The sequence below is a fragment of the Nelusetta ayraudi genome, unplaced genomic scaffold (assembly GCF_046127955.1).
Source record: "Nelusetta ayraudi isolate G7.1 ecotype Tasmania unplaced genomic scaffold, CSIRO-AGI_Nayr_v1 ptg000098l, whole genome shotgun sequence".
Taxonomy (NCBI): Eukaryota; Metazoa; Chordata; class Actinopteri; order Tetraodontiformes; family Monacanthidae; genus Nelusetta; species Nelusetta ayraudi.
Window position 1 is genome coordinate 398,097 of NW_027466148.1, and position 26,280 is coordinate 424,376.

The following is a 26,280-nucleotide window of genomic DNA, read 5'->3' on the forward strand; positions in this document are numbered from 1 at the left end:
TTTTAAAGCTTCCACTTTTATGTCTTTATTGACATCCTGTTGTGTTAAAGCCTCCCAATGCTGCTCAAATGACATGAATTAAAATTGAATTGAATTGAATTTTGAAAAAATTGAAAGATCACGATATTCTAAAACGGACCAGTAAAAATAAATTAAATAATTGGATGGACAGAAAATAATTCCCATGGTTTGTAAAGATGATATTAATGACAAATGTCAAAATATTACACATAAATGAAAAAATAAACCAAACCTAATGGAAATTACTTTTTAATTTCAAAAAGATTGGAATTAAGGGATATTTTTTGGACGGGACAGCTCTCCTGATGAGTACTGAAACAAATGAGATTCATGTGAGTTCAAATGCAAATTCTTAATAGAAAGAAAAAGCTACTCATTAAGAATTCAGTTTAAATTATTTTTCCTTTCCTCTGTTTCCAGTGATACTGATTGGACATGGATGCTGATGTCACACTAGTTAGACAGTCTTTATCCAATTTTACGAGTCAATAAATCATAAAAAAAAAAAGATAAAAAATTACAATTGTAGGGTGGAAAAACTACACAGACACATTAACTTGATCCCAGTGTTGCTTAAAAGGATTCTTCTGGATGAAGGGAAGAATGGATGTGAGGATTGGTGTAAAGATAATGTTTCAAACATGATCCAGTTCTGTTTTCTCTTGAGTCATTTGGTCAGAAAGCTTTTTTTGCAGTTTTTTGTTTTGAAAACAGAATGAGGGCAGATGGTGAAAACCATTCCTGTTGTTTCGAATTTCACCAGCCTGGTTCCACCAACTTAAGTGCAGAAGAGTCCTAAAAAGTTCTAAGAAGATCCAAAGCCACGTGGTCGTTGCATGGCGCCAGTCCTCCACCGATGTCAGACCCCCTCGTTGTATATGGACCACAGGCTGATCCGCTGGTCCTTGGACCCGGCAGCCAGCAGCCTCTGTCGGGGGTCCTGGTGGTCAGAGAAGGCCACGCTTTGCACCATGTCACTGTGATACTGAAGCACCGCCAGCGGTCGCAGCTTCTTCCAGCCAAACACACGCACCCGGTGGTCCCAGCCGGCCGAGGCCAGGAGCTTCCCGTCGCCTCTGACACACAGCTGGGAGACGCCGGGGTTGACCAGCGTCACGTGGTCCTGGAGCTGTGAAACCACAAAGAGGAAAGACCATTTCAGCAAAAAACATGATGCTGATCTGGGTTTGTCTGCAAGCAGGAGAAGGATGCATGACGCCTGAGAAACAGGAGTACAGTTCCTTTCTTGCAACGGGTCGGAACGCTGAAAATGAAATGAAGCCATTGTTCATTCCGACAAGGGAGTCAGAAATAATGAGACAAAGTAGGTCAGCGAGCCGTTTAATCACTGCCGTCTAGGAAACTGGGGCCAACACAAACACTAACAAGGAGAGCCTATCAGCTGATCTGCGGGTCTGAGGTCCAAGTGTGAGGGGCTGGGTGGGTGCCTGTCGAACACGGAGCCTGGGACTCCTGGGACTCAATCATCGGCCGTAAAACATTACGGCGCGCGGGTCGCGAGCAAATCTCTCGGCGGCTCCGCTATTTGGTTTGGAGTTGTGGAGGCCTTCTCAGGAAGAGCGCGACGGGGGGGCTTGAGTTACCTTTAGTCACCGCTGGCCAGGCGGCGGGCGAGAGAGACAGAGAGAGAGAGAGAGAGAGAGAGAGAGAGAGAGAGAGAGAGAGAGAGAGAGAGAGAGAGAGAGAGAGAGAGAGAGCGAGTCCTGCTGAAACGCTTGTTTGCCTTGTTGCTTTTGAGTGCCTCGGGTGAGTTACATTCACACTGAAAGGTCCGGTCAGCGCCAAGGAGAGAGAGCCGATAAATACGCCGTCGCCATTGTAGCGTCCTGCCTGCTACAGATTAGCCACAGCGCGCTCTTCCCTGTGATCCGCAGGGGCGCCGAGGAGGCGTATCAATCTGTCTTGAAGAGGTAACATCCCGACGCGGCGTTAATGAATGAATGAATGGGCGGCTAAGATGCCGCTGCCAAGGGGGCCCCGCTGCCGAGGGGCATTCCTGGGGAAGGGAACGTGCTCTTCCAGGGATCACCGTGGATGTGACACCAGCATCTGGATATAGGAGCCCAAATCAAAGTGGACAGCGTAAAATTGACTTCATAAGCTGTGTCTTGGGAGACTAATGGCCCTCGGAAAAGGGCGGGGGTGGTGGGGGTGGCGGTGGGGGGGTTATCTGCACGCTCCCGTCCTGGGGCAGGAACCATGCACAAGCTGCATGTGGAAGATATAAGCCAGGTACTCGCGGGCCGAGTGGATAAAGTGGAATGTGGGCCAGAGAGCGTGCACATGAGGAATGTCATTGATCAAAAAAGCGGCGGGGCTGAGTTGCACCGCGCACGGCCAATCCAGCTATTGAACCATCAACCATTGTTGCTGAGGATCAGCCTGTTGCCCGCTCAGTCCAAACAAGCCATTTAGCCCCGCACAAAGAAAACACGCAGGAGTGAAAAGACTGTTTGGAGCTTTGTTATTACCTCAAGAAGTTGGTATGCCCCTGCCTCTCTCGCCCCCATCTGGTTTGCATTAGAGGGCTGATAATGATGGGTTTAAGTGTCTGTTTTTGTTTGTTTTGCTTCCCATAGTTTGTGTCAGGAAAAGGCATTTGTTTCATTAAAAGGGTCGGGTGGGAGTTGTGAGCGGCTTACGGTGCCGTTATTGGCCGTTTAGCGGGAGCTGAGGGTAAACTGTTTCTTTGGGGAGAGAGGAAAGAAAAAGTTGGTCCCACGCTGGAGTTTAAAGTTAATGGTTTAGCGAGTCTGCTGGGGTTTTTTGTGCCGACCAAACAACCGGATGGCTTCATGTTTTTAATTAGCTAATATAGTAATAATTTAGTGGTAGTCATTAAAAGGACATAAAAGGCTTTTGCAGGGTCATAAATTGATGTGTCCGGTCTTAAATTCATATTAGAAATTTGTAAATGGAAAAAAGCTGTAAGTGTGGCTGTTTTGTAAGCCTGTTCGCACCGCTTATGTTTGGAGCTGTTGGTGAGACGAACCAAGTGCACGCCCCCCCCCCCCCCCCCGGGCGTCCCGGGCGGAAATATCACAAAAACATGATCTAAGCCAAAGGTATCTGGAAAATAGAGGAGTGTCACTCAGCCTCGGCTGCAAGCCGAGCTCCCCGCCTCTAGTTTTGGTCGAGGATCCAGTGGCTTTAATGTCTCTCCTCAACCTGCCAGTTCTGTCAAAATAAAACAACCTTTTTTCCTTTTCTATATCGCGGAGAAAGAGAGAGAGTTTGGATTGGGTGTTTGAAATCACCGCTCGCTTCGACTTGAGGGGAGTGCGTGAGGAATTTGGATGTGTCGTGACGCACTCCACTGGCTCGGCGATCAAAACAACAACGCACACCAGCAGCAGATCGGATTGCAGTGCACACGGACGGTGGCATTACTGTCTGCTCAGCCGGCGGTTACTGCAGCGCATCAGTATAAATTACTGCTCACAATACGCAGCGTCTAAAACTGCTGACATGAAGTGACTTCATGGCAGGAGTTAATGAAAATTTCTCATTTATAAAGCGCTCGAAAAGCTTTTAAAATACACCAATGTTTTTACAATAATTGCTGTGTTTTCTGCAGTTTGCAGAAAAATGTGTATCTTTACGCTGCCTCAGTAGTTAGATTTTTGTTCATGTGGTGCAGTACATGAATTACTGTCCTTTCATAAAACATTCTAAGTATTGCACAAGTCACGAGTATTTGCACTTGATCCACTTTTTGCTTTTTCTTGAGTATTTAATGACTCCCTTCAACCCAAAAAAACAAGCAAGCACGGGTGTGTGTGTGTGTGTGTGTGTGTGTGTGTGTGTGTGTGTGTGTAGGTTTTAGGGATCATTTTGCAGCAAAACGTTCTACGACACCGTTCTTGCAAAACGGTGTCATGCGAGTTGGATTACGTGCTCACTCAGGGAGGCGTCATGGTCCTCACTACAATATCGGGCAGTAAAACCACTCTCAGCACAGCCATTAAACACCGACTCTCATGTCTAATCAAGTCCATCCGCGGCCAGCGGGACGGAGTCCTGGCTCGTTTTATCTGACGCCACATTTTCATTTTCACATTTTTCCACGCGCACACACACACACACACACACACACACACACACACACACACACACACACACACACACACACACACACACACACACACACACACACACACACACACACACACACACACACAGAGTCTCTGGGCTTCTTGGTTTCTTTCTTTCTCTTTGTTCGAAGGATCAATTCCTCTTCCTCTTCCTCGCCACCACCCGCTCCGCTCGGCAGCCCCGGGACCACCAGCCCTTTAATGTGATCTCGGAAGGAGCCAATAAAAAGGCCAACGCTCCGAGATCCTCTTTGTGCGGCGTTTCATCGAGGCGGGCGGCCTTCATGAAGGGGCGTCAAACTTGGCGGATTCGTTCCCGTTTTGCGTGGATCCACTGAAACGTCCCGTCATCGCTTGGAAGTGTTTTTTCTTTCCCCTACTCGCAGGTATTTCTGACACGCCCCGCCCCGCCGCTGAGTCGCAGCGAGGAGATTACAGCCTTTTGTCAGCCGGCCTGTCAGAGCTCGGCTCTGGCTGACAGGAGACGGACGTGTCAAACTGAGCAGCCGTCGGAGGAAAAAGAGTCGGGAGACGGAGGGCGGAGCCTCGTGAAGATGATACCATAGATATATTCACTATCAGCCAAAAGTCTGGACTCACCCTATGAATTTAATGTCATTCTCATGACTATTGACATTGCAGTTTCTCACTGAAGGCATCAAAACTACGTATGAACACACATGGAATTATGGAGGTAATAATAAAAGTGTGAAATAACCCAAACAAGTTTTATATTTAAATTCTTAATTATTTTAATTCTTTCATAAAAAAGCATATTTAGAGTTGTTGAACGTTGTTTTCTTCACTGCATAAGGACATATATCTTGCTCTTATATTTGATGTATTCAGTATCTATCTTCAGAGGAGAAAGTTGTAGAGATAAAAAAAAAAAAAAAAAGTTGCATACGAAGGTGTGTTCAAACCTTTGACTGGTAGTGTATAAATATATGCATATATATTTTTGGCAGGAATTTGAGCAAACACCAGCCTGACAGCAGCAGACAGAGGGAGAACGAGGTCTTGTACGACCCTGAACACTGGTTCCAGGGTTTGGCTGATGGGTTAAAAAAAACAAAAAACAAACAACAACATCAAAATAAAGGTTGTGCAGGTGAATGAATGAAAAAAGCTCCACCTGCAGAGAAACGGCTCGACACCGCTGACCTTCGTCTCGTCGGTCTCTCTCTCCCTCCTTTTATTATTCCGCCCGAGCTGGTCGGGAGCACTAGCCACGCCCACTCTGCCCACTCTGCCCAACCCCGACACTCCTCCCCCTTGGAAAAACTAAAAGGAAACGCAGAGTGAAGGCACAAAAAGCGTAGCGGAGGATTCCGGGCTGGTGCTGGCGGGTCGGACGGCGAGATAACGGCCAGCATGTGCGAGGCGTTAACCTCCGTCCCTCAGGCTATCAGCCGCTATCGGGCCTCGATAAGCGCCGCACTTCACAGCCTTTCAGCCGCACTAAATCATAACTGCGCTGCGTTGTGTCACATTCAGTTTCCCCCAACACCCCCCCTCCCCTCCCCCCACCTCCCTCTCTCCTCCTTCACAGAGAGGAATCCGTGCTCGCCCCCCCCCCCCCCCCCACCCGCCGGCTCCGTGTTTCGCTGCGTCCGTCTTCTGCTGCATGCCGGCGGTGATTTGCGGGAAGCGGGATGCTGCGGCTCTAACGGCCTCCTCCGGCTTTATTGCAGCCTCCCACTGCGAACTACTGTTCCCTTTACAGCAGATGTGTTTTTTGTTTGGTTAGGAGGCCTCCGAGGTTTTGATATTTTTATTACCTCTCGCGGGGTCGTCTGTCAGGGCCCAGGGGCCGAGGGCCCCGCCACCCTGCGAGTCCTTATGCGCGCACACACACACACGCACACACACACCCTCGCTGCGGCTCTGCTGCTGCACAAAAATACTTTTGTGGGAAGGACTGAGGATAGCTGTCTGGACGTCACACTGAGTTGCACTCCGGGATAATTTAAAAGCCCCTGATGGATCTTTTCCCCCTCCGTGTGCTTTTTTCCCCGTCATCCTCATCCTGCATTACAGACTGAATCAATATTTTGTTGCACGAGCAAAATAAACCAAATCGCCGCTCTCCCGGTTTTGGTATATTGAATTGAATTCCCTCTAAAAACAGAATTTCTTTTTTAACATTTTATTTTCCTTCGGGCATGGGGGCGTGAACAGAGGCAAAGCCGTGCACGTACTTCGAATTCAAGCATTCATTTGTTTGGGGGCAAAAAAAAAAAAAAAAAAAGAGGGAGAGAAAGCCGTGGAAAAAATAATATGCAAGAACATACTTGTGCTCAGCCGCCGATTCGTTTTGTGCACGGATTCACGGGGGTTGGCCGCAGAATGGGAGCGTTCCCTTTCGCTCATGCAGCCTAGCGAAAATATAGGCTGCAAATGAGGCATCAATTCTCGGAAGCACTGGCTGTTAAATAAATTACGGCACAAAGCCTGCGATTCCTTGCGAGGTGAAAGAGGATGCTCCGGAATGGGACTCGGTATTAATCTTGGGGGCCAGAGACGGACCGTGCGAGGAGGGCAGACACACTCCTGCGAAGGATTTAGTGGAAAAAAAAAAAATTTAAATAGTGAAGTTGCCCTATTTCAGTCGCGAGCAGATGAAATGGGAAAAGCAGACGGCAGCGATTAAAAAAAAAAACAAAAAAAAAACGTCGCAACGGCGAACTAGACTTCGATGCGATGTGTGTATTTATGTTCATGTACGAGCCGCAGCCTGAGTGTGGGTGGCTGGGCGCTGGATTGACAGCGGCGCTCTGGCCCTTGGCCCCTGGCCCTGCCAGCGCTGTGTAACCAGCAGCTGATTTATGGGCCCCCGGAGCCCCGCTGAGCCTCTTCCTCTTTGGCCCCTGATGTTTTCCAACACAGTCTGGCGAAAGGCGACACTCTCTTCCTCCCGTCCTCACCCGCACCGTTCTACAAACACTATTTCATGACATTTGGTCAATTCCCGTTTCTTTTCCCCTTCTGCGGTAGATTGCGCAAATTCCACGCGTCGCAGGCGGCTACCGAAATGAAAGGCAACATGATAGAGTTGCACGTCTGGTTTAATTAGACGTGCAGCGGCAGCCATTGGCAGGCAACCCGGCCCGTGTTAGACAAAACAAGGCCCCGTATATTGACTTTTGGCTTGAAACGATTCCCCTGGGCCACATTTTGAAGCCCAACAAGTTCCGAACTCAGCGTAAGAACTAATTTTATTTCACAGGCATTTCCAACAGACCTGCTGACACCTTTTGTTGTGTAACCGCGCTGTGTTTGATCCAAGCCAACACCAACACGCTTGTATAAGTGAATTCTTTAAATCCTCCTCCATCCTTGTTCATCTGCTGGGTGTAAACTTGGGATTGTGAACCCGATGGCGCTGCTAAACTACCCGCCGAGGACACTGACCTGCAGGCTGTCCTGTCCGTCCAGCATCCAGGAGCAGAGCCTCTTCTCCGACGAGCCCGAAACGCCCCTCAGACGGCTGGGGTCAAAGGTCAGACACATGACGGGCTCAGGGTGGGCCTTGACTCGGCTCAGCACCGACCTCTGGGTTACATCCCACAGCAGCAGGGAGCCGTCCTCGTATCCAGCCAGCAGGAGCGGCCCGGGACCTGAGCCAGGCTGGGTGGGAGGCGGGGGAGGGGTAGTGAGGGCGGGGGGAGGTAGGGGGAGATAAGAGTAAGAGGGGAGGATAGAGGACGGATAGAGAGAAGACAAAGAGGAGTGTGTGAGGGCCGCGTCTTGCGGAGAGAAACCGCAGGAGCGGCGGCGGTGCAGAGGTTATCGTGCTGGAAGCTGCTGCTGACACTCAAAGACAGTCGTAGCAGGGTCCATTCATCAGGCCGGGCCGGGCCGGGCCAAGCCGAGCCGGGCCAGGCCGAGCTTCCTTCTCCATTACGGAACTCCTCACTTTGCTCCTCATCTGTATCACCGCACTGCCGCAGGCCTCGCTGCCGGCAGCATGACGCATGAAGTCCAACATAACAAAGAGGGGAAAAGGATCCAGACTGGGATGAGAGTTCATTTGATTCTGAAGACTCGTGTCCGACACAAACAACCAGCTTCAGCTGATTCATCTGTGACTCAAACTCAAACTCATCAGACCAGTGGAGTGGTTGGCTTTTAATTCCTCTTTAGTCGTCCAGCTTTGCCTCGTCTCTCTTCCTACTTTTCGCCACCTTTGATTTTTCCCACCGTTCCCTGTCACCTTGTCCTGCCTTCTCTTTTTCCAGTCACTAATGGCAACGTGTGTTTACAGTTTGGTCCGTGAACGAGACCCAGTTGCACCCAGAGTCGGATCAAAATCAATACAATGAATAAAAATATGAACTGCTGCAAGTGAGGCTGGGCGGAGCCTGTTCCCCTCACACGCTAACAGACAACAACTCACGATGTCATCTTGTGCCGACTGGTGCAGACGAGGCCCAACTATGAATTGTGGGTACTAAAAAGGTTTTTACACACAAAAGTCCTCAGTTTCAGGAAATGCATTTGGCATCTCTGCAGCTGCACATCTCAACACAGGTCACAATACAGACCCACCCTATAAATATATATATATACACATGGGTACTTATATTTAAAACTTACAAATGAAACGTGACCAGACTTTTATCCTTCATTTGACAAAGAAATTCCTTGATTACTTACAACCACGTCAGACTCAGCAGCTCTGAATTAGTAACGATTATCCGGCATTAGAGCAATTATCTTGTCAATCCTGAGGAGAATAATTGTTTATAAAGCGTCGGGGAGTCTCACGGAACAACACCGGGACGTCCTCGTCTCCATCCAACCTGCCCGGCCCCATTTATGATTCCAGACAGTCATGCAACACAACCCTTTGTCCTGCTTGTGCACTCAAAGTCTGTGCAACAACAGGACAAAAAAAACTGAAATTATAATAATAGTAATGATCATAATCATACGAACAGGCTGCCTTCACCCGCTCTGAGCCCCGGGACATCGCAGATCCGGCCACAAAGTTCTTGTTTTGTTTTTTTTTCACAACCGCTGGAGTTGTCAGAGTAAATCTTTCCGATTACATTCGAGCAACGGAAACTTTTATCAGACACGGAATCGCACTGCCGTCACCTCAACTCAGCTAAATATATAGTGAGCAGCGTCGACAAAGCCCTGCAAGCACTTCTATCTCATGCACATAAAAAAAACTGGCGTCTTCCCAGGGAGACAGTCAGAGGGAGAGAGAGAGAGAGAGACAGAGAGACAGAGAGAGAGAGACAGAGAGCTAGGCGCTGAATCACTGCAGGCAACAAGAACATAAAAAGTTGCACTGATTTAAAAAAAAAAAAAAAAAAAATGAAAGGCAAAAAGAAAAGTCTTGGCTTTCCTGGCTGGCAGTAAAAGTTCCCCTGAGCTTGTTAAAATTCAGCACCACAATCTAAACAGACAAACATCATCGGAATTGTAAGCATGACAGCAGGCAAAGGGAAATAAAGAAAAAAAAAAAGAAGAAAATGTTTTTACACATGCGTGAGAAAATCAATTGCAGAGAATATTTTAGTGCTTTTGATTTATCAAACCCTGTTATCTGTTTCCTATTAAGGAAGGTGTAAACAGCGGGCTGAATGTGTCTGGTAGTGTTTTGTTATGGAGCAATAAAGTTTATGTGGGCTAATAAATCACTCAAGACTTTTCAAGGAATAACCAGGTGAAAAAATTAAGAAGCAAAAACTTGAAATAAATAAATACATATATTTTTTGTTTTTTAAATAGCAAAATAGCATAGACTTTGACTTTCACCAGATCCCCGCCACCAGAAAGCGCAGCAGTGCCGACGGCAGCAGCGGCCCGCAGGAGCAGGGAAAGGAAGAGGGGCCGAGAAATTTTTTCCATATGTGCGAAAATGGGGGCGCCGTCGCCGCCGTCCATCCGTCTTCGAGTCCTCTTCTCACTTAGCGCTCCATATTTCTCTTCACCGCGGCTCTTTAAAACAAATTATAGACAGAGTCGGTGTATTGGTTCCAAACACATCAGCCGGGACGAACGCGGAGGGATTATGAAAACAAATAAAAACAAGTGAAAATCAGCGGCCCCTGCGCAGGGGGGCCGGCGGGGGCCCGGCCGCAGCGTTCCGGGGGCCTTCAGGGGCCCTGCCGTTTCGCTTAAGTGTAGGACCTTCTTGATTGATGATGTCACGGGTCAGAGGTCGGGGCACCCCTAGGTAGACACCTAATTCATTATATCCTCCGCTGGCCTCTCTCTCTCTGCCGCAGTGCAGTGGACTCATCAGCCGGAGAGGCGGATGGATGGATGGAAGCTGCTCGGAGGAGGGAGCACCGTCTCCGGAGCGGCTACCCGTCTCCTTAATAGACACATTTTTCCTCATTTGCTGAATTTATGGTCGTCCCTACTTTCCGACGCTCAGAGGCAGAAACACAGAAGCCCTCGACTTTGAGCTCCAGTCTGTCGTTTGCCGTCGTCTGCTCATCAGCGTTTCCTCTCCGGGAGGAGGGGAAAAAAAAAAATTCAGGACTTTAATCTTCTGCATGGTTGCAGGCGAAAATTCTCTCTGCTGCAAAAATACACACACAAAAAAAAACAAAAACCCAAGACAAAACTTTAAACAAATATAGACGACGGAGACGTATCTATGTGTATCTAAGTTGGAATTGTTCTACCCCTGGTTTAACTAAGTGAGTTAGGAGTAAATGAAAGGTAATTTTAAAAAACATTAATTGTCCAACAAACCTTCCAAATTAAACAGAACAGATAAAGAGAGTATATATAATTTAAAAACCGAGTGATACTGTGATTTACCAGAACAAAGAGCTCAGAGTATATTACTCCAGTTCTGCAGACTTAACACTGGCTACCAGTCAGCTGCAGAATAGACTTTAAACTTCTGCTACTGGTCTACAAGTCACTGAATGGTTTAGGTCCAAAATGCAGAAATGCTCAAGGAATATAAACCCAGTCGGACTCTGAGATCTGTAGACTCAGAGCAGATTAGTGGAGCCCAGGGTTCAAACTGAACACGGTGAAGCAGCATTTAGCTGTGATGCTGCACACTAATGGAAGAAGCTGCCAAAAGCAGTGAAGTCGGCCTCAAGTGTGAATGTGTTTAAATCCAGATTAAAGACACTTCCTTCCTCTTATGCTTATGATTGTGTGCTTTTGTTAATATCATTATATTGTATTATCATCTTTTTATTTCTAGTCTCATTTATTACCGCTCTATTAATGCATTTTAATCTGTCTTTTTTTTCTCTGTACTTTGTCTTTGAAGACTGTGTTCTTTGTTTTTTTAAATGTTTTCAAAATGTTTGAACTTTTTTTTGTCAGCCCACTTTAATCTAGCAATTATGTCTGCCATTTATTTGACTGTGGATGACCCTGTCTGATGTTTATGTTCTATGCATGTCGTTTAAGTTATTTGTTGTTTTGCGTATATGCTGAAAAAACAATAAAAACAAAGTTTAAAAAAAACAAAACATGTTTGAACTTTTAATCATGTGAGGCACATTGAGTTGCCTTGTGTATGAAATGTACTATATAAATAAAGCTGTCTTGCATTGCCTTGCCTAATTTAAGCAACCCAGTTTTTGAGGTTTATTGTTATTATTATCATTATTAGGGTGGCTTTAGTATTTCAGGGAGGTAAATAAAAGTGCAAAAAAAGAAGTTTTGTTAATGTTTAGCACTTCCAAGGTCAAAGTCAGTTTTACTCTCAATTTCTTTGCATGCACAAGACATACAAACAGTGCAAACACTGTAGACAGAGCAGCAGCAGCTGCAGCAGCTCAGGCTGTGCAGTCAAGTGCTTGTATTAGTTTTTATAGTATTTTAGGATCATATTCATGTAGCGAACGCTGGCATTTTAAAGAACATTTAGTTTTATTTGCGTGCGGGTTTATTTTTATTTTCTTCAAACCTCACAGTTATTCTCCTGCCGTCCGACGGCCACTTTCACTGTCGCACTGAGATCACAGAGAGGCCGACAACCAGCGGGAGAACATGCGGAGCACTTCCAGGATTTATGGTCTATATGAAGCAAACACCATGTCATTTCCTCTTGTGGCGAGTCCAACACACACACACACACACACACACACACACACACACACACACACACACACACACACACACACACACACACACACACACACACACACACACACACACACTGTGGCTGTGCTGATGTGGCTGCGGCAGGCCTTCGGGGCAGGCAGGCACGGCTTCCACATCAGGAACCAATCGCTTCTTGGGTCCGCTCCTCGTCCCACCGTCCGTCCTCCATGATGTCATCATGGCCACGAGGCGGCGAGGTGATGAGCTGAGAGTGATGGATATCTGTATAGGAACATTTCCTTTTCTTCACCCCCCCTTCCCTCCAGCCCCCGACCCGCTAGCCTCTGTTCGCATTAAAAGCCTTGCACGTCATATATCAATAGCGTCCCCCCCGGCCCGAGCTCTACTGCTGCACCACTCTGATCCCACACACACACACACGCACACACACACACACGCACGCAAGCACTGGTCCAAAGCCAGCATGCGGAGGCGCTCACTTCCTCTTCGTTCCACCGCTTGTTTACCGCTTTGCAGCCAGTCCCGGTCGGTCAGCAGGTCGGTCGGGACGTCCGATGGCTTTGCCACCTTTCACACAGAGTCCCGGCGTGCCGAGTCGGTTCTGGGACGGAGAAGATGCGGTTTAACGCCGCATTTAAGCTTTTCCATAAACTCCAGCCGGGAGAGAATGGGGGAGTGGCGGTTGAGGGGGTTGGGGGGAGGGGGTCTTCAAGAAAGACGATAAATCAGTTGGTGAGGCCGTCCTGGAAATGACGGCGGATAATCATTTATTGCCTCAACGCTGGGGTCGAGGAGAGAGAGAGAGAGAGATGTGGCTTCCACTCCAGTGTGCGTGCGTGCGCCTGCGATGGTGGGTGAAAGACGGGGGGGGGGAGAGGTGACGGCTCCGGCTGTTGCTTCCTGCTGTGTGAGGTTAACAGTCAACAGCAGGCAGCCTCCAAGCAACTGATGTCAGAAACGTTGAGCAGAGTTTCCTTTTTGAGTGGGGGGGGCAGTGCACACACACACACACACACACACACACACACACACACACACACACACACACACACACACACACACACACACACACACACACACACACACACACACACACACACACACACACACACACACACACAGCTCTGTCAGTGTAACAGATGAACGTGCCTCCGCCGGGGAGACGAACTGGCCCGGCATGATTTAGCGTCAGCTGACTCCTCGGGCTTTTGAAGTCTGGCGGCTGCGCTGTGCTGCATTACAGCCATATTATATCATTCACGATCAAATAATTGATCATTATGTTCCCTGGCACTCAACGCCGAAGCGCCATTGGTTCATAAGTCAAGCGATGAAAAGGCAACCGACCGGTCTGATGCTAAAATTCATTTCCAGACTCCAAAACTTTTTTCACGGCTGAGTGGAGCGGCCTCGAAAGATTCATTATCCCTAAACGGTTAAGTATGGATCTCAGGGACATTTAGCCCTCTGTTTCCAGCCTCCTGCTATAAAAAAAGATTTAAGCATTGTGGGATTTTTCCACAGATTTAGGAGCGAACAAAAAACAAGGCTGTTTCAAAGGGCGGCCCCCACACCTTGGTGTGTGTGTGTGTGTGTGTGTGCGTGAAGCTGAATCAGGAATACTACACCTCCCAGAGTGCACCAGGGGCAGCAAAGAGGTGCCTGACACCTGATCAGCAGATTTAGAGCAGCTGGGAAAAACAGGGGGAAGCTCAGCCATCCAGTCAAAGTTCAGAGGAGAAAGCAAAGAAATGTGTGCTTTTTTTTAATATGGTAAAGTTTGTGTGCTGTGTGATTGGTTGAAGAGCACTGCAGCATTTACTTCATTGTTGTTGTTTTTCTGTCAAACGAGGAATGAGGTTGAATTAAGATATTTCATTTTGACTAAAAATATTTATTATATACATATATAAAAATGAGTTTAAGTGAAGTAAACATATAGAGAATACATTTTAATAATACATGTATTCTGTTAAATGTTAGAACTTTACTAAAATGTTGAGTCTTCTTTATTCAGTTCAAAAGGCTTAAAATGTGAACACTTAACAAAAATGAGATTATTCTCAACTCACTTTAAAAGGCTTAGGTGATTGATTCATTTAATGTGGTTGATATGTCAACTTTCTGGTTCTGTGTTTGATGGTGTTAACTTTATTTTCTGTCTTTAAAGGTTTAAAAACCTTCCTTGGTGCAAAAGACAACCAACCAAGTAAAAGAAAAATAAAGGTTTGACTTGGAAAATTCAATCGAGATGTCCTCGCGTCCTCTGGAGGGACAGAGAGGTGGACTTGACAGTGTGTGTGTGTGTGTGTGTGTGTGTGTGTGTGTGTGTGTGTGTTGGAGGCAAGGTGATTTCGACAACTGCGTGTTTTTGGCGCACACACTTACTGAAAAGTGGAAGTCAAGGACGGACCAGACAGTGACACAGATTACTATTAAAGAGGCATCTAGATGGGGAAAGTTAATCTTGCAGCGCTGCCTTTAACAGATCGCAGGGATCAAGTTACCCATCGCAGATTCAGAGGAATGAAAGAAAACATTGTAAACGCACAAGTCGGCTTTGACTCTGGCTTCAGAAATGATGAAGTGTGTTTTGATTTCTGCCGCCTGTAAACTTCACAGCTCTTAAAACTTATTGAAATCATCGGGTACCAGTCTGAAGCAACCGAAACCAAGGAGCAAAAAAAATAAATAAAAATTAAGCACAAACGTAATTACAGGGTGTCGTTATTGGCTTTGCGAGAAGAAGAAAAAAAATAACCTTAGCAAACAGAGCTCTGCTAACTCTGGATGTGTTGGCTGCTGGGCTGCAGGCTGATATATGGCTGCGAACCCTTCGGCCCTTCCAAACACTCTAATTACACTGTCAGAACTCGCTGCCAGCTGAGAAGCAACGTTTCGGAATAATGGCCCACGACGAGTCGTCGGGGTGTTAATCATGAGCCTCGTCTTTCATGCGCAATCTTTTATAAAAATGCACCTCTGCTGCCGTTGCTGCTGTTGTTATTATTACTATTATTGTCATTGATGTTGTCAATGGGCCTTTTGGCAAATGGGAATCAAAGCAGCCGTTACGGGCATCAAGGTGAACTTTCTCAGGACAACAAGGACGAGTTGTTCTGGACTGGCGCTTACCTGCCACAGGTTGATGCACATGACCATCCCCAACTTTGCATCAGGCACCAGGGTGCAGACTGGATTCTTACTGGGAAGCTCTACGATCCTGATCTGCAGAAAAAAAGCAAGTGAGAGCTTCAGATTTTTTTTTCTTCTTCTTAAAAAGAAAAAAAAAAAAAAGGAAAAAGTTTGCAAAGACATCAGCTAACATCAGCATGTAAACTACAACTACAGCGCCGGAGACGACAGGAGCTCATGGCCTTCGCTGACTTTTTTTCTCTGCTTCACTGTGGACGAGCCCAACAGTGATTCACTGCACAATGCGGAGAAAGCACGCAGCAGCGTGCCACACTCACGTGGAAAGTCGCAACAGCAATTTGACTCATACGAAACTACAAAAAAAAAAAAAAAAAAAACGTGCCGTTTTGCAACCATTCCAGCAACCACAGCTGATAGACTGAACCAACTTAATTGCCTGGATTTATGGTTTCCTAATTGTGCCTCCTGATATTGCAACAGATATTAATTTTTTTTTCAAGATACCGTTGAAGCCATTTTCCCACCCAGGTAGCAAGAGTGCCATCATGAGTTGAAGCGTGTTCTCTGCAAACACATCCAGTGCATCCCCCCCACCCGCAACTGAACGCTGTTTTTGTCTTCGGGGCCAAATTAGACGCACAAATTGCAGGTGCACAAACACTCTGAGCCAAGTCCTAATTTGTTTGTCGCGACCTGGGCTGCGAGTGGCTGGGACGCGGCGCTCCCGCAGACCGGCGGTGCACAGTCATCCTTCACTTGAGAGCAACCGCCTCGCTGTCTATAATAAATCCTGCAGCAGCCCGACCACATGACGCAAACGCTGTTTTTCCGCACACATTGGCACCCACTTGGATTAACTACGTGCTGCCTAATGAAGCCAAATGATAAAAAGTGTGTGTGTGTCCCGATCACTACCGGGCCCTAATTACCCCACTTGTTGATCGGCAAATTCGTCCTCATTAGGCCGGCCGTTAAACAGCCCTTTAAGGGAGGCAATCTGTATTTTAGCGCCGGCCTCCATCTGCCCCGCATGTTTACCTCGGCCTCAAAGGCATCACTGTGAGACTTCAGTGCGCCTAAGGTGATTGCCGTTCTTGTGTGGGATCGTGCTGCGAGCCCATAAATTAAGAAACTATTAATTAATGTTCCCACTGCCGCAGCAGCAGCAGCAGCAGCAGCAGCAGCAGCAGCAGCAGCAGCAGCAGCAGCAGCCTGCAGGGATCTCGGTGTGAGCAGTAAACAGTGAAAACACCTAACAAAGAGGAGGAAGAGGAGGAGGTGGTGGAGGAAGAAGCAATAGCGACTGTCTATGTCTTCTCATGGCTGGGGTAATACCTGCCACCTGACAGTTGGTTCGTTAGTTAGGCCTTTGTATTCCTTTGGGAATGGAGGCCATTGATGAAAATGTTTCCACCCTCGTCCGTCTTGGGCCATCTTTCCCAGCTGGGTCCAAGTCACTGCCTTCTTCTATGCTTCACGCTCTGTGCTCCCCCTCCAGGTGTTTTTGGCCAGTCCTCTGCCTGCGTTTGCATTGGAGCTTCCATGTTAATGCGCGTTCGGTTACTGCTGATGTTTCTGTTGTTGACTCCACTCAGTTAGAAGATCCAAGGGCATGCGTCCAGAGGCAGTGGCTGATGAAAGTTTGCAGTGTGTTGGTGATGTCACGAGCTGCGTTTCCATGAGCCCTAGAATTGCGCAAAACCTAAATATGGCAATTATAATAATAATGGAAACGGTTGCAAATCACAATCGCACTCTGTTGAAATTTAAGAAATTTATTTATTTATTTAAAAACTGTAATGGAAACGCAGCTATTGTCATTGGTGGTCCTCCAGATATCTGAGCTGTACAACAGTTTGGGTCCTGAAGTTGGAGTTGAAGGTCTGCAGCTTGGTACTGAGTGAGATGCTTTTGGTTTTTCCAGATCCTATTCAACATGTTGAAAGTTGTTCTTGTGGCAGCGATTATACTTCCGAGGTATGTGAATTTGTGGAACTGTCTGTTAAATGGCTTAAAAAAAATAAAAAAAATCACATCACCCTGTGGTGGAAAGTGTGCACGCAAAGGTTTCCTTGAGAGCGTTTGAGGCTACGGTGGGAGAACAACGGTGTTCCGAGGCGGGACGGTGATTTGCTTTGGCCATTTGTGTGGAGAGGAGCTGGGGGCGGGGGGGGTGGATGCGAAACTCTGCCTGATAAAAAAAAAAAAAAAATCCACTGTGGTTTGTTTTGTGTGTGTGTGTGTGTGTTCCTGTCTGTCTGCGTCTATGGGGACAATGGCATTATTGAGGCGCTGGGAATCAGCGGCGCCCCGGAGCCTGGACCCGCTGCAGCGGGCTGAGCAGAGCCACGCCGGGCCGGATCAGGTGACCGCTCCGTCCTTTTCAAGCACCGCGCAGAGAAAAGAAACATGAATCTGGAGGCAATAAAAGGTGGCCGACTCTCTTATTGTCACCCCTCCTCGTCCACTCTCTCTATCGCTCTCTACTCATTTCACACAAACCATAAAGGCTGCAGGGTTCCGACCGTCTCCAGTATATGCATGCAGCTACCTCCCTTACCAGCGTGCAATTCTTCTTACTTTCATTTTTTTTGCAAACGCTGCAGTTTGTGTTCTGATCCATCAATCAAGATCTTTGGGGAGAAAGTGCAGAAACATTTCAAGAAGAAAATGGTCAAATGTGGAGCTCTTGGGAACCGTATTTATTCACAAGTCATAACCGCCGGGTTGATAAATGATGCAAGTCTTTTTCCAGAGTGCGTCAGATTTTTCTGCACAGTGAGACCTGCAGAGGGCCCAGCAGAAGAGATCACGTTTGGGGTTCTAGCATCACACAAGGCTGAAGCTTGAGTGCGACTACGTTTTGCCACTTTGAGGTGACAGTTTACTAAAACTCCGGAAGACGTGAGAGAGAGCGAAGATGTTCTTTCAGATTAAGCGTCACACCTTCACCGTCGCCATCCTGCGAAGACCATCGCGCCTCCCTCATCAGCACAATCTGACAGACGGTCGAAGCAAAAACCTGCCGTGACGTCGCCAGGACGAAACCCGAGAGCGGCAAACTAAACTGACATTCATCTGGTGGCTGCCAGGGAGGAGGTCAGAAAGGAACAAAGGCACGAGAGATTTTTTTTTTTGTGCAGAAGAAGAAACGACGGCGGTGGCTCCCTTAAATTTTCCACTAACGAACTAAAGAGGATGTAAAGCCACAAATATGTAAACGCTAAAAGTCATCGGAGGAAACCGCCGGCTGCAAGTCTGCTCAGGTTCCTACAGGTTGGCTCCTCTTTCTTTCTTTCTTTCTCTTTCTTTGGCCCGACTCAGGTTTAACATTTTAACCAAATTAACCAAAGATCCAGACAGGAAACGATGTCTGTTGCACTTCAAACAGGATGAGGCAACATTTTATATAAAAGCTCATTAAGAAGCCTGTGAGTAGGACTAGTTCCTAACAAGCAAAAGGGCTGCTCTAATCGTGCACATTCATGCATGCGTACTTTGCAATGATTGTATGTACCTGGGAGACAAACTACCGGGAATATACTTAGAAACACTAAATCAAAGATCAAAAAAACAAAACTGTAAGACGGCAAAAATCAAATCTAATCATTTCAGTCGCTGCATCTGTTTGCATATGCATTGATCCACCTGCAGCAGTGGTTGAAATACATTAGAGTGCACACACAGTTGCAGCCTCACCTCCTCCGTCTGCTCTCCCGGGAGGGCCAGCAGGAAGCTGGCGGAGCTGCTCTGCAGCACGGAGCCCTGACAGAAGCCGACGCTGCCGGTCCACAGTGAGTCCACCACCTGGCTGCGACCTCCACTCACGTCCCACACACACAGCCGCATGTCCCGGCCCTGGCTGCTCCCCACACGACGACACCAGGCAACAGTCGGTCACAAAAAAAAAAAACTCTTAAGACGCCCCTCCATCCACCCACACCCCTCCCCCACCTTATGAGGTTCTCTGCCGTCTGCAGCGTGCTGACCCAGATGACCGAGGTGCCGCCGTGACCGTCCAGAACCTTCTCAGCTCTCCTGCTGTTCAGGTTCCAGATGTGAACGCCACCTTTCCCTGACCTGCAAAACCAGAAAAACACAATGCAACACATTGAAAGGTGGCCTATCAGAACATGGTGGCATCAGTCTAAGCAGTATCAGCCATCCTTCAGCGCTGCTCTGCTCTGACTGTGTCCGGGTCACATGCATTAAACAACCTGCCAACTGCTGGTATGCAGTACGTGGCTCCCTCTTATCTGCACTACTTCTTTAGTTGACTTTGTGACGTCACAAAGGGCAGTGATACCTGTCCAAGGTGAATGAGCACAACCCCCAGCCAGCCAGGTGTGGACACTGCCCCTCTGAGACAGCACCTGCACCCGCTCCCAAGGAAGAGGAAGAGGAAGGTACAACAAAGCTTTTGTTTTCAAGCAGGAGGCTGTAAACAGCGGGCTAAACACACTGTTTTCTGGAGATCTGTGGAGCATTTGAGTTTTTTTTAAACAATAATAATAATAATTCTTGGTCTAAGGCTGACACTAAAAAGACAAAAAAACTAAACTAATCAAGACAGCAAAGACGGTAAAAGTCAAACTTGTCAAGGACTCACCCTGAAAACAGCAGGGGAGGATCTTCTGCACGGCATCTGAAGTGGAGGGTGTTGAGAGCGCCACCTGCCCCTCTCAGGGTGTAGCTGGGGGACGGCGCAGGACGAGACATCGCTGGGTCGGCGGCCAGGTGGAGGTTAACGAACCAAAGTCATGACGCTCGCTAGAACAAATCGAAAAGATGATGAACATAAGAATCCAAAAGTGTCATTTTTTTAATTTGGTAAACTGCTTTGAATGCACATCTGTGTTCGTTGTTGTCTTTATTTCATTTTAAGCAGACTGGCCCTTTAACTCAGCCCTCTCCATGTCCTTTGCTTTCTGCACCAACCCTTGAAAGCAGTTGGAGTTTTGCCTGCGAGCGATTCTCCAGCACGCAGCAGACAGTCGTGTTAATTCACCGTCTGTACTTTCTCTATTGTCGGGAGCTCCACAGCCTGTGGCTCTCTCTCTCTCTCTCTCCCTCCCGCTCTCCCTCTCTCCCTCTCTCCCTCTCTGGCTGCGTCTTCCTGCTCTCCCGCTCCACATGATAACACCTCTCTTACTCAATACGTCATAAATCACGCGCGCCGACAGCTTAATTACAGTAAACAGGCGGAGATTTGGGGGCTGCTCGCTGCTCCTGTGATCAACAGCCGTTGTCCCAGAGGCACAGGGAGCAGCCAGGAGCTTTCATGTTGTTTGTAGGCCGGGGAGCGGGAGGAAACGGAACCGACCGCAGGTATGCCGCGAGGAAACGATGCGTCAAGGAGAAAAAAAGAAAAAGAAGAAAAAAACAGAGTCCCGTTTAAAGTGAATAACTCGGGACGGGTTGCACGTATCCGTCCCTCCGTCCGTCCTGTTTGTAAACACTTTGCACCGTTTAACGTTACAGGTGTTTTTTTTTTTTATGTTTTTTTTTTTTTTTGTCCTATGGAAAGAAAAAAAAAATCCTCCCCCATCCCAAAGTTCCACCTGGACTGGAAGAAAAATGCGACACGAGGACAAACAAAAATACCACAACTGAGGCGCCACAACAAAGACGAAGGCAATCAAGCCAGTTCTGCATGAATAACTTTGCAAAACACAAGCCATGTGACAGACTGCAGGCTTCCACCAGTAGCTGTCTGTCAAGACGGCACGCTCACAGTGGTTGAGTGCTGCTAATCTCAATAGACTGCACCAGTGAGAAATAGCTGGCTTCGTTTCTCATGGAATCACTTCTTCTTTTCCTTCACGTCCGTCTTCATCTCCCACAGACACTCAATGTGAGAGAAGAACACATTTCAATAGTGGACAAACCCAATGCACCTCAGCATGTTGGTGCCTATGGAAATTGAGCCTGACAACTTTAGAATGCTGGCTGTCCATTACTGTCATGTGGCTTGTTGAGGTTTTGCAGACCGTAGCTGCATTTCCACGAAAGTTTTTCTAAAATTTCAACAAAGCACAACTGCCATTTGCAGGTGTTATGCTGTGAAGTGCATAAGCAGTAATTACAAAGTAAGAATTACGTTCGCTTTTGTTTGATGACGTTTCTTTGCTGTCAAAAATAGTTGTTATATTTTTCTCTTTCATTACTTGTCAAAAAATATTCCGTCTCCTCCTCCGTCCAATCATAACTCATAATGTTCAAATACTAAGAATGAAGTGTTAACCCACAGTTTCTTTTCCTCGACTGGAGACGCTTCGCTAAGCTGTGCTACGTCATCCACAACCTCCACGCAAACCTTGTCCCCCTCCCCCCCTGCCCTCCTCCACTTTTACTCATCATAACAGTTGCACTCTGCAGTCCACACACACTGAAACTGGAGCCCCGAGCATTCAGCAGCAGCTCGGCTGTGGGGGTCCGTGGTTTAATTGTCTGTGTGAATCCGTGGAGCAGAGAGACAGAGTCAGACTCCTGAGCGGCGCTGCAAATTAAGGATCCTGGTGCTGCTGCCGTCTGGGCTTGTTTTTCCTTCTTCTTTTTTGTCAATTCAATCTATATGTCAAAATAATGAATGCAAGGAGAACTTGAGGCCGTTTGCAGGATACACTGACCAACGGGCAAGAGGAGGAGGAGGGAGAGGAGGGTCCGTCTCTCGTGTCTCAACTAAAGCAACAGGAAGTGCGCAAGACAACAACTGTACAAACTCGTTTGGCCGTCGGAATGACGAGGACGGCTGAAAGAGTGTCAACGGTATTTCAGTGAGGGTCCGTCCTTTAAGCCTGGCTTCCTGTGAGTGAGTGGGTGGGTGAGGCGGCATTCCTGGGCTCCGGCCCTGTCCCCAGGGTGGGAGGGTGACAGGGCGAGGCCTCGGCCCGATAACAGGTGGATTAGCCGTCCCCTATTGTCCGCATGGCGGCCTGAACTTGGCGCTGCTGTCGTCGTCATCGTCGTCGTCGTCGTCTCCTGGCTGATCGGAGGCCCTCATACTTGACTACAGCCATCGCAGCTCGCTGTCAATCACAGGCGACAGGTGTAGGGTGGGGGGGGGTTACTGCGAGCAGAGAAACAAGCTGATGTCCAAATAAAGAGGAGCAATAAAGGCCACTTTCCCCCTGCAGAGGAGGTTTCTTTTTCCTTTTTTTTTCCCTCCTCTGTTTTCTAGGCGTCAGCATTTTCCAGTGACTGAGTTTGGTGCTCAACAATGGGTCCGCCGCCACGGTGACTGCAAAGTGACTCACCCACAAACCCAAATACAAACAGGCCGAGCCGGCCCAGGAAGGCGGCCGCCAACACTGTAAACAAACAAGACAGTGGCAGGATGTCACTCAAAATCTGTTTGCGGGGACCCCTTTAAATTGTCCTCTGCCAACAGAGAGAGGCACCCCCCACCCCCACCCCCACGCAAACAGGACGGTCACTTTTCAAGCTCCTTGCTTTGACATGAACAAACAACTCAAGTCAATCACTGCACGGGAGCCAATCCGGCCCGGAGCAGGAGGCAGGAGGCTGAATTCCTCTGGTCAAAGATCCTCAAGGACAAGCTGCAGGCTCGGCGCTTTCAATAAAGATAAGCTTTCATAAAAGCGATTGGACAAAAGATAACAAACACCCAATAAGTCTGGAAACCCTCCTCAGAAACATGCCTGCTGGGGAAAAAAATCCCCCGAATAGCCGGCCAGGGTAACTAGCAGAGGCCTAATTAAACCTCCCCGCGGCGGACCAGGCCATAATAACTCAAAGTGACTGATTAATATATCCTGAGCTGGATATGGAAGCCGGTGGGAAGAGGCAGGGGAGCAGGGCCGAGGCCCCGCAGCAGATAAGACAGCTCCGGGGTAATCTGACTCTAAGTCGCTGGATAAAGGCAGTTTGTCTCTTCTCTGGGCCGTCTGTCCACACCTTGCGGGTAATTAGGCCTAATTATGAGAGAAAGGTCCGCTTCCCCTTCATGTTATTAAATCAGAGCCGTCCTCGGCCGCCAAGGATCTCTCAACACCGGCAAGGGGCTGGCGACCTTCAGATCAAACGCAGCCACTATCTCCGTCCCTGCTGCACGGCCGCACCACCCGTTTCTCCTCTCGGCATCGCTGCACATACGAGGGCCTCAGAAGGGGATCTGCTGTGATATGGGGCATCAAAGTTTTCTTCTTCTCCCCTTGTGGGACGGGGCGGGGAGCGTGGGGGGGGTATTGTTCTGCCCACATTCCTCGCTTGGCTCTTTAGCTCTGGTATCATGTGATCGGCAGCGAGCGACCCACCTGAGCTGCCCTCTGGTCCAAGTCTGCCATTCATAAATAAGATTGGAGATTCAAGTGGGGGTGGAGGTAGGTGAGGAGTTCATTAGAGGAGCTCCATCATGCTGCAGCTTCACACAAGACCATTATGGAGGCCTCGGGATCCCGAGATCTCCTGCTCAGATCAGTTGGGGATAAGTATGAGATCGGAGCTGTGAAGCAGTGACAAGAGTCACAAAGTTGTTGTTGTGAAATAAAGAAGTCACAGTGAATGGAGGCTGAGTGGGATCCACAGCTATCATCTGGTCATGAGTACCCATCATCCTTTGCTCCCCTGTTCACATAGAATCACCCAGTAGTTGAGCAGGTAAAAGAGGTAAGTGAGAAATGGGTGACAAAGTTTGCAAATTTTGTGACACACAGCATTCAGTTGTTGTTTAATAAACAGAGGCTGCATTTTTACCCACAAACCCTGAACAACAAATATTGACAAAATAAAATCTAACCGTGGTATTTTAATAGCGTTGCATCCCTGCAGCTCTGCTATTGCCTGAGTCAGCTACTTCTGCTGACCACCACACCACCGGCTCTCTGCCAGACCGCTAGTCATGGCACTCATGTCACCCTCCCCCTGCCCCCCGCTACCCCAGTCCATCCCCCACACCCTCCACACACAAAAAAGAACTAATGTAGGCCGTTCTGAGGAGGAAACGGACCTGCCAAAAAGAGACTGGGCTCCATTATTAAAAGTCCACTTAGACAAACAATGTGGGAAGTGGCGAGGAAGACACACGCCCTTTATTGTGTCTTGCCGGGGTTATCTGGACTGGATAAACAGCCCCGCGTCAGATAGAGGCTGAGGTCCGACACAAGTGCACCAACACCCACCGTCAGTCACGGACCCAATGAGCGGGAAGAGCCGGCATTGTTCGGGGGAATGGCGTGAATGCTAAGCAGGGGCCACGGCAGATAAGGGCTAAATGCCTTGTGGGTGTCAGTGAGCCAGGCTCTGATGGAGCACCGTGTCCAGGGGTTCCCCGCTTCAGGAGGTCCCGGCTGTGGCCGACAGGTACCAGCACCAGCAGCAGCCTTATCTGTTTGCATTATCAGCCACTTCCTCCGCAAGGTCATTTACCTGGACACTGGAGGATAAAGGGGGCACAAGGGGGTTGACAGCTCGAGTGTCATCATACATCTCCACACGTCACAAGTGTGTGCGACGACCGCTGGGTGTGAGGGGAGTCTGTTGTCCACACGGCAAAAGATACGACAAACACACGACACGTGTTTTAGCGTTACAATCCTCAGTAAGACTTTATGTAACCGTAAGGAACGAGGAAGACAACAAGGAGTCACACTCCAATAAAACCAAACAATAAAAACACACCCTGCAGTGCTGCAACTGTTAGTCGTCTTTGGGTGCGCGACGAGTGACTACGTGGCGGTGAAGTAGCGAGTGCTGAAAGGATTGACAGGAAACACGCCAGCGCTACAGGCTGAACAGAGAGCGGCTAACTTTTTTAAAAAGCATATGGAAACAAAAGCTGAGACAACTTTGAGGCGCAAAACGCTTCAGGACAAGCAAGCACCGTCTCAGATCTAATACAAATCACCCGCAAGGCATGATTACAGCTCTTCATTCCAGTTGTTCATTCAGAGAATGGAAAATTACTAACAATACTTTATCAATTATATATAGTTACATGGTCTGAGAAATTGCAATAGCAGTTATGAGAAAGAAACCTTTAAAAACACACACACACACACACACACACACACACACACACACACACACACACACACACACACACACACACACACCTAAATTTAATTAAAATGAAGGAGGCCTACAATAACCTTACAATATTTCATGGATTTAACTTCTTCGCTTCTTTGCATCAGAGCATCGTAACCCTTTTCTTTTTTATGAATAATAAATATTGTGTTGTAATGTGTATTTTGCACGCTGGTTATTTGTCAATAAAGTTACGGCTAAAAGTCAACCATTCATTTTTCAAAACTGTTAACACCGTACCTAGACAAATACATCAAAGAGAAGTATTTTAATTACCAGTGCAGCAATAAAAGCAGGTTTGGTTTTCTCAAACAATAAACACCTGAATTAGGTGTTGTAGAACCCTCTTGTAGAGGTATGACGCAGAAAAGTAGAGGTGACTACAACGTATTCTATAATGTAATGGGACATTTGATTTAAAGTGTCATGCTGTAATCTACGGGCGATGCAAAACAGGTTTAGTGCCACAATTTAAGAGTACTTTAATAATATTGAAGGAAGTTGAGCATATGTATGTGACTTGGGAGAGGTAAAAAATCGGGGAAACAACTGTCCGAAAAGAAGCATTTAAAAAAATATCGAAGTCTGAAGGTAAGCAGTGCTTAGCAACTTGCACGCTGCTAGCTTCAGAGGCAGCTACACGCCACAAATATACGCTCAACTATTTCAATAAATGAATAGTCTACGGGTTAAACAGGACCGCGACAGCAAATCAAGCCCGAACAGAGCAAAAGATGAGAGCAATGCACTCAGATACCGGCGTTTTGAAAGTCGCAGTAGGCGCCTCCTGTCATCACGGTCCCAGGAAGAGATTCCAAAACATGCGCCACCAGTCGAAGGACCTCTATTTACTTCTTGTTAGCTGCCCGCGGCCGTGCCT

General features: G+C 47.7%; 1 protein-coding gene across 1 annotated transcript; it reads right to left on the reverse strand.

The window, feature by feature from the left end:
- Positions 1 to 26,280, reverse strand: gnb1l (guanine nucleotide binding protein (G protein), beta polypeptide 1-like). Its single transcript, XM_076048292.1, has 7 exons — positions 26,158 to 26,280; positions 19,963 to 20,123; positions 19,308 to 19,433; positions 19,053 to 19,215; positions 15,333 to 15,425; positions 7,551 to 7,766; positions 1 to 1,150 (listed from the first exon to the last, which is right to left on the reverse strand). The coding sequence occupies exons 2-7, from the start codon at positions 20,070 to 20,072 to the stop codon at positions 881 to 883; spliced, it is 978 nt and encodes a 325-aa protein (XP_075904407.1). The 5' UTR covers positions 20,073 to 20,123; positions 26,158 to 26,280; the 3' UTR covers positions 1 to 880.

Coding starts and splice junctions, on each gene's coding strand:
- gnb1l (XM_076048292.1), bottom strand. CDS start 20,072: ATGTCTCGTCCTGCGCCGTCCCCCAGCTACACCCTGAGAGGGGCAGGT. Junction 19,434..19,962: donor CCTCCCCTGCTGTTTTCAGG/GTGAGTCCTTGA, acceptor CTGGTTTTGCAG/GTCAGGGAAAGGTGGCGTTC. Junction 19,216..19,307: donor ACGGCAGAGAACCTCATAAG/GTGGGGGAGGGG, acceptor TGTGGGGAGCAG/CCAGGGCCGGGACATGCGGC.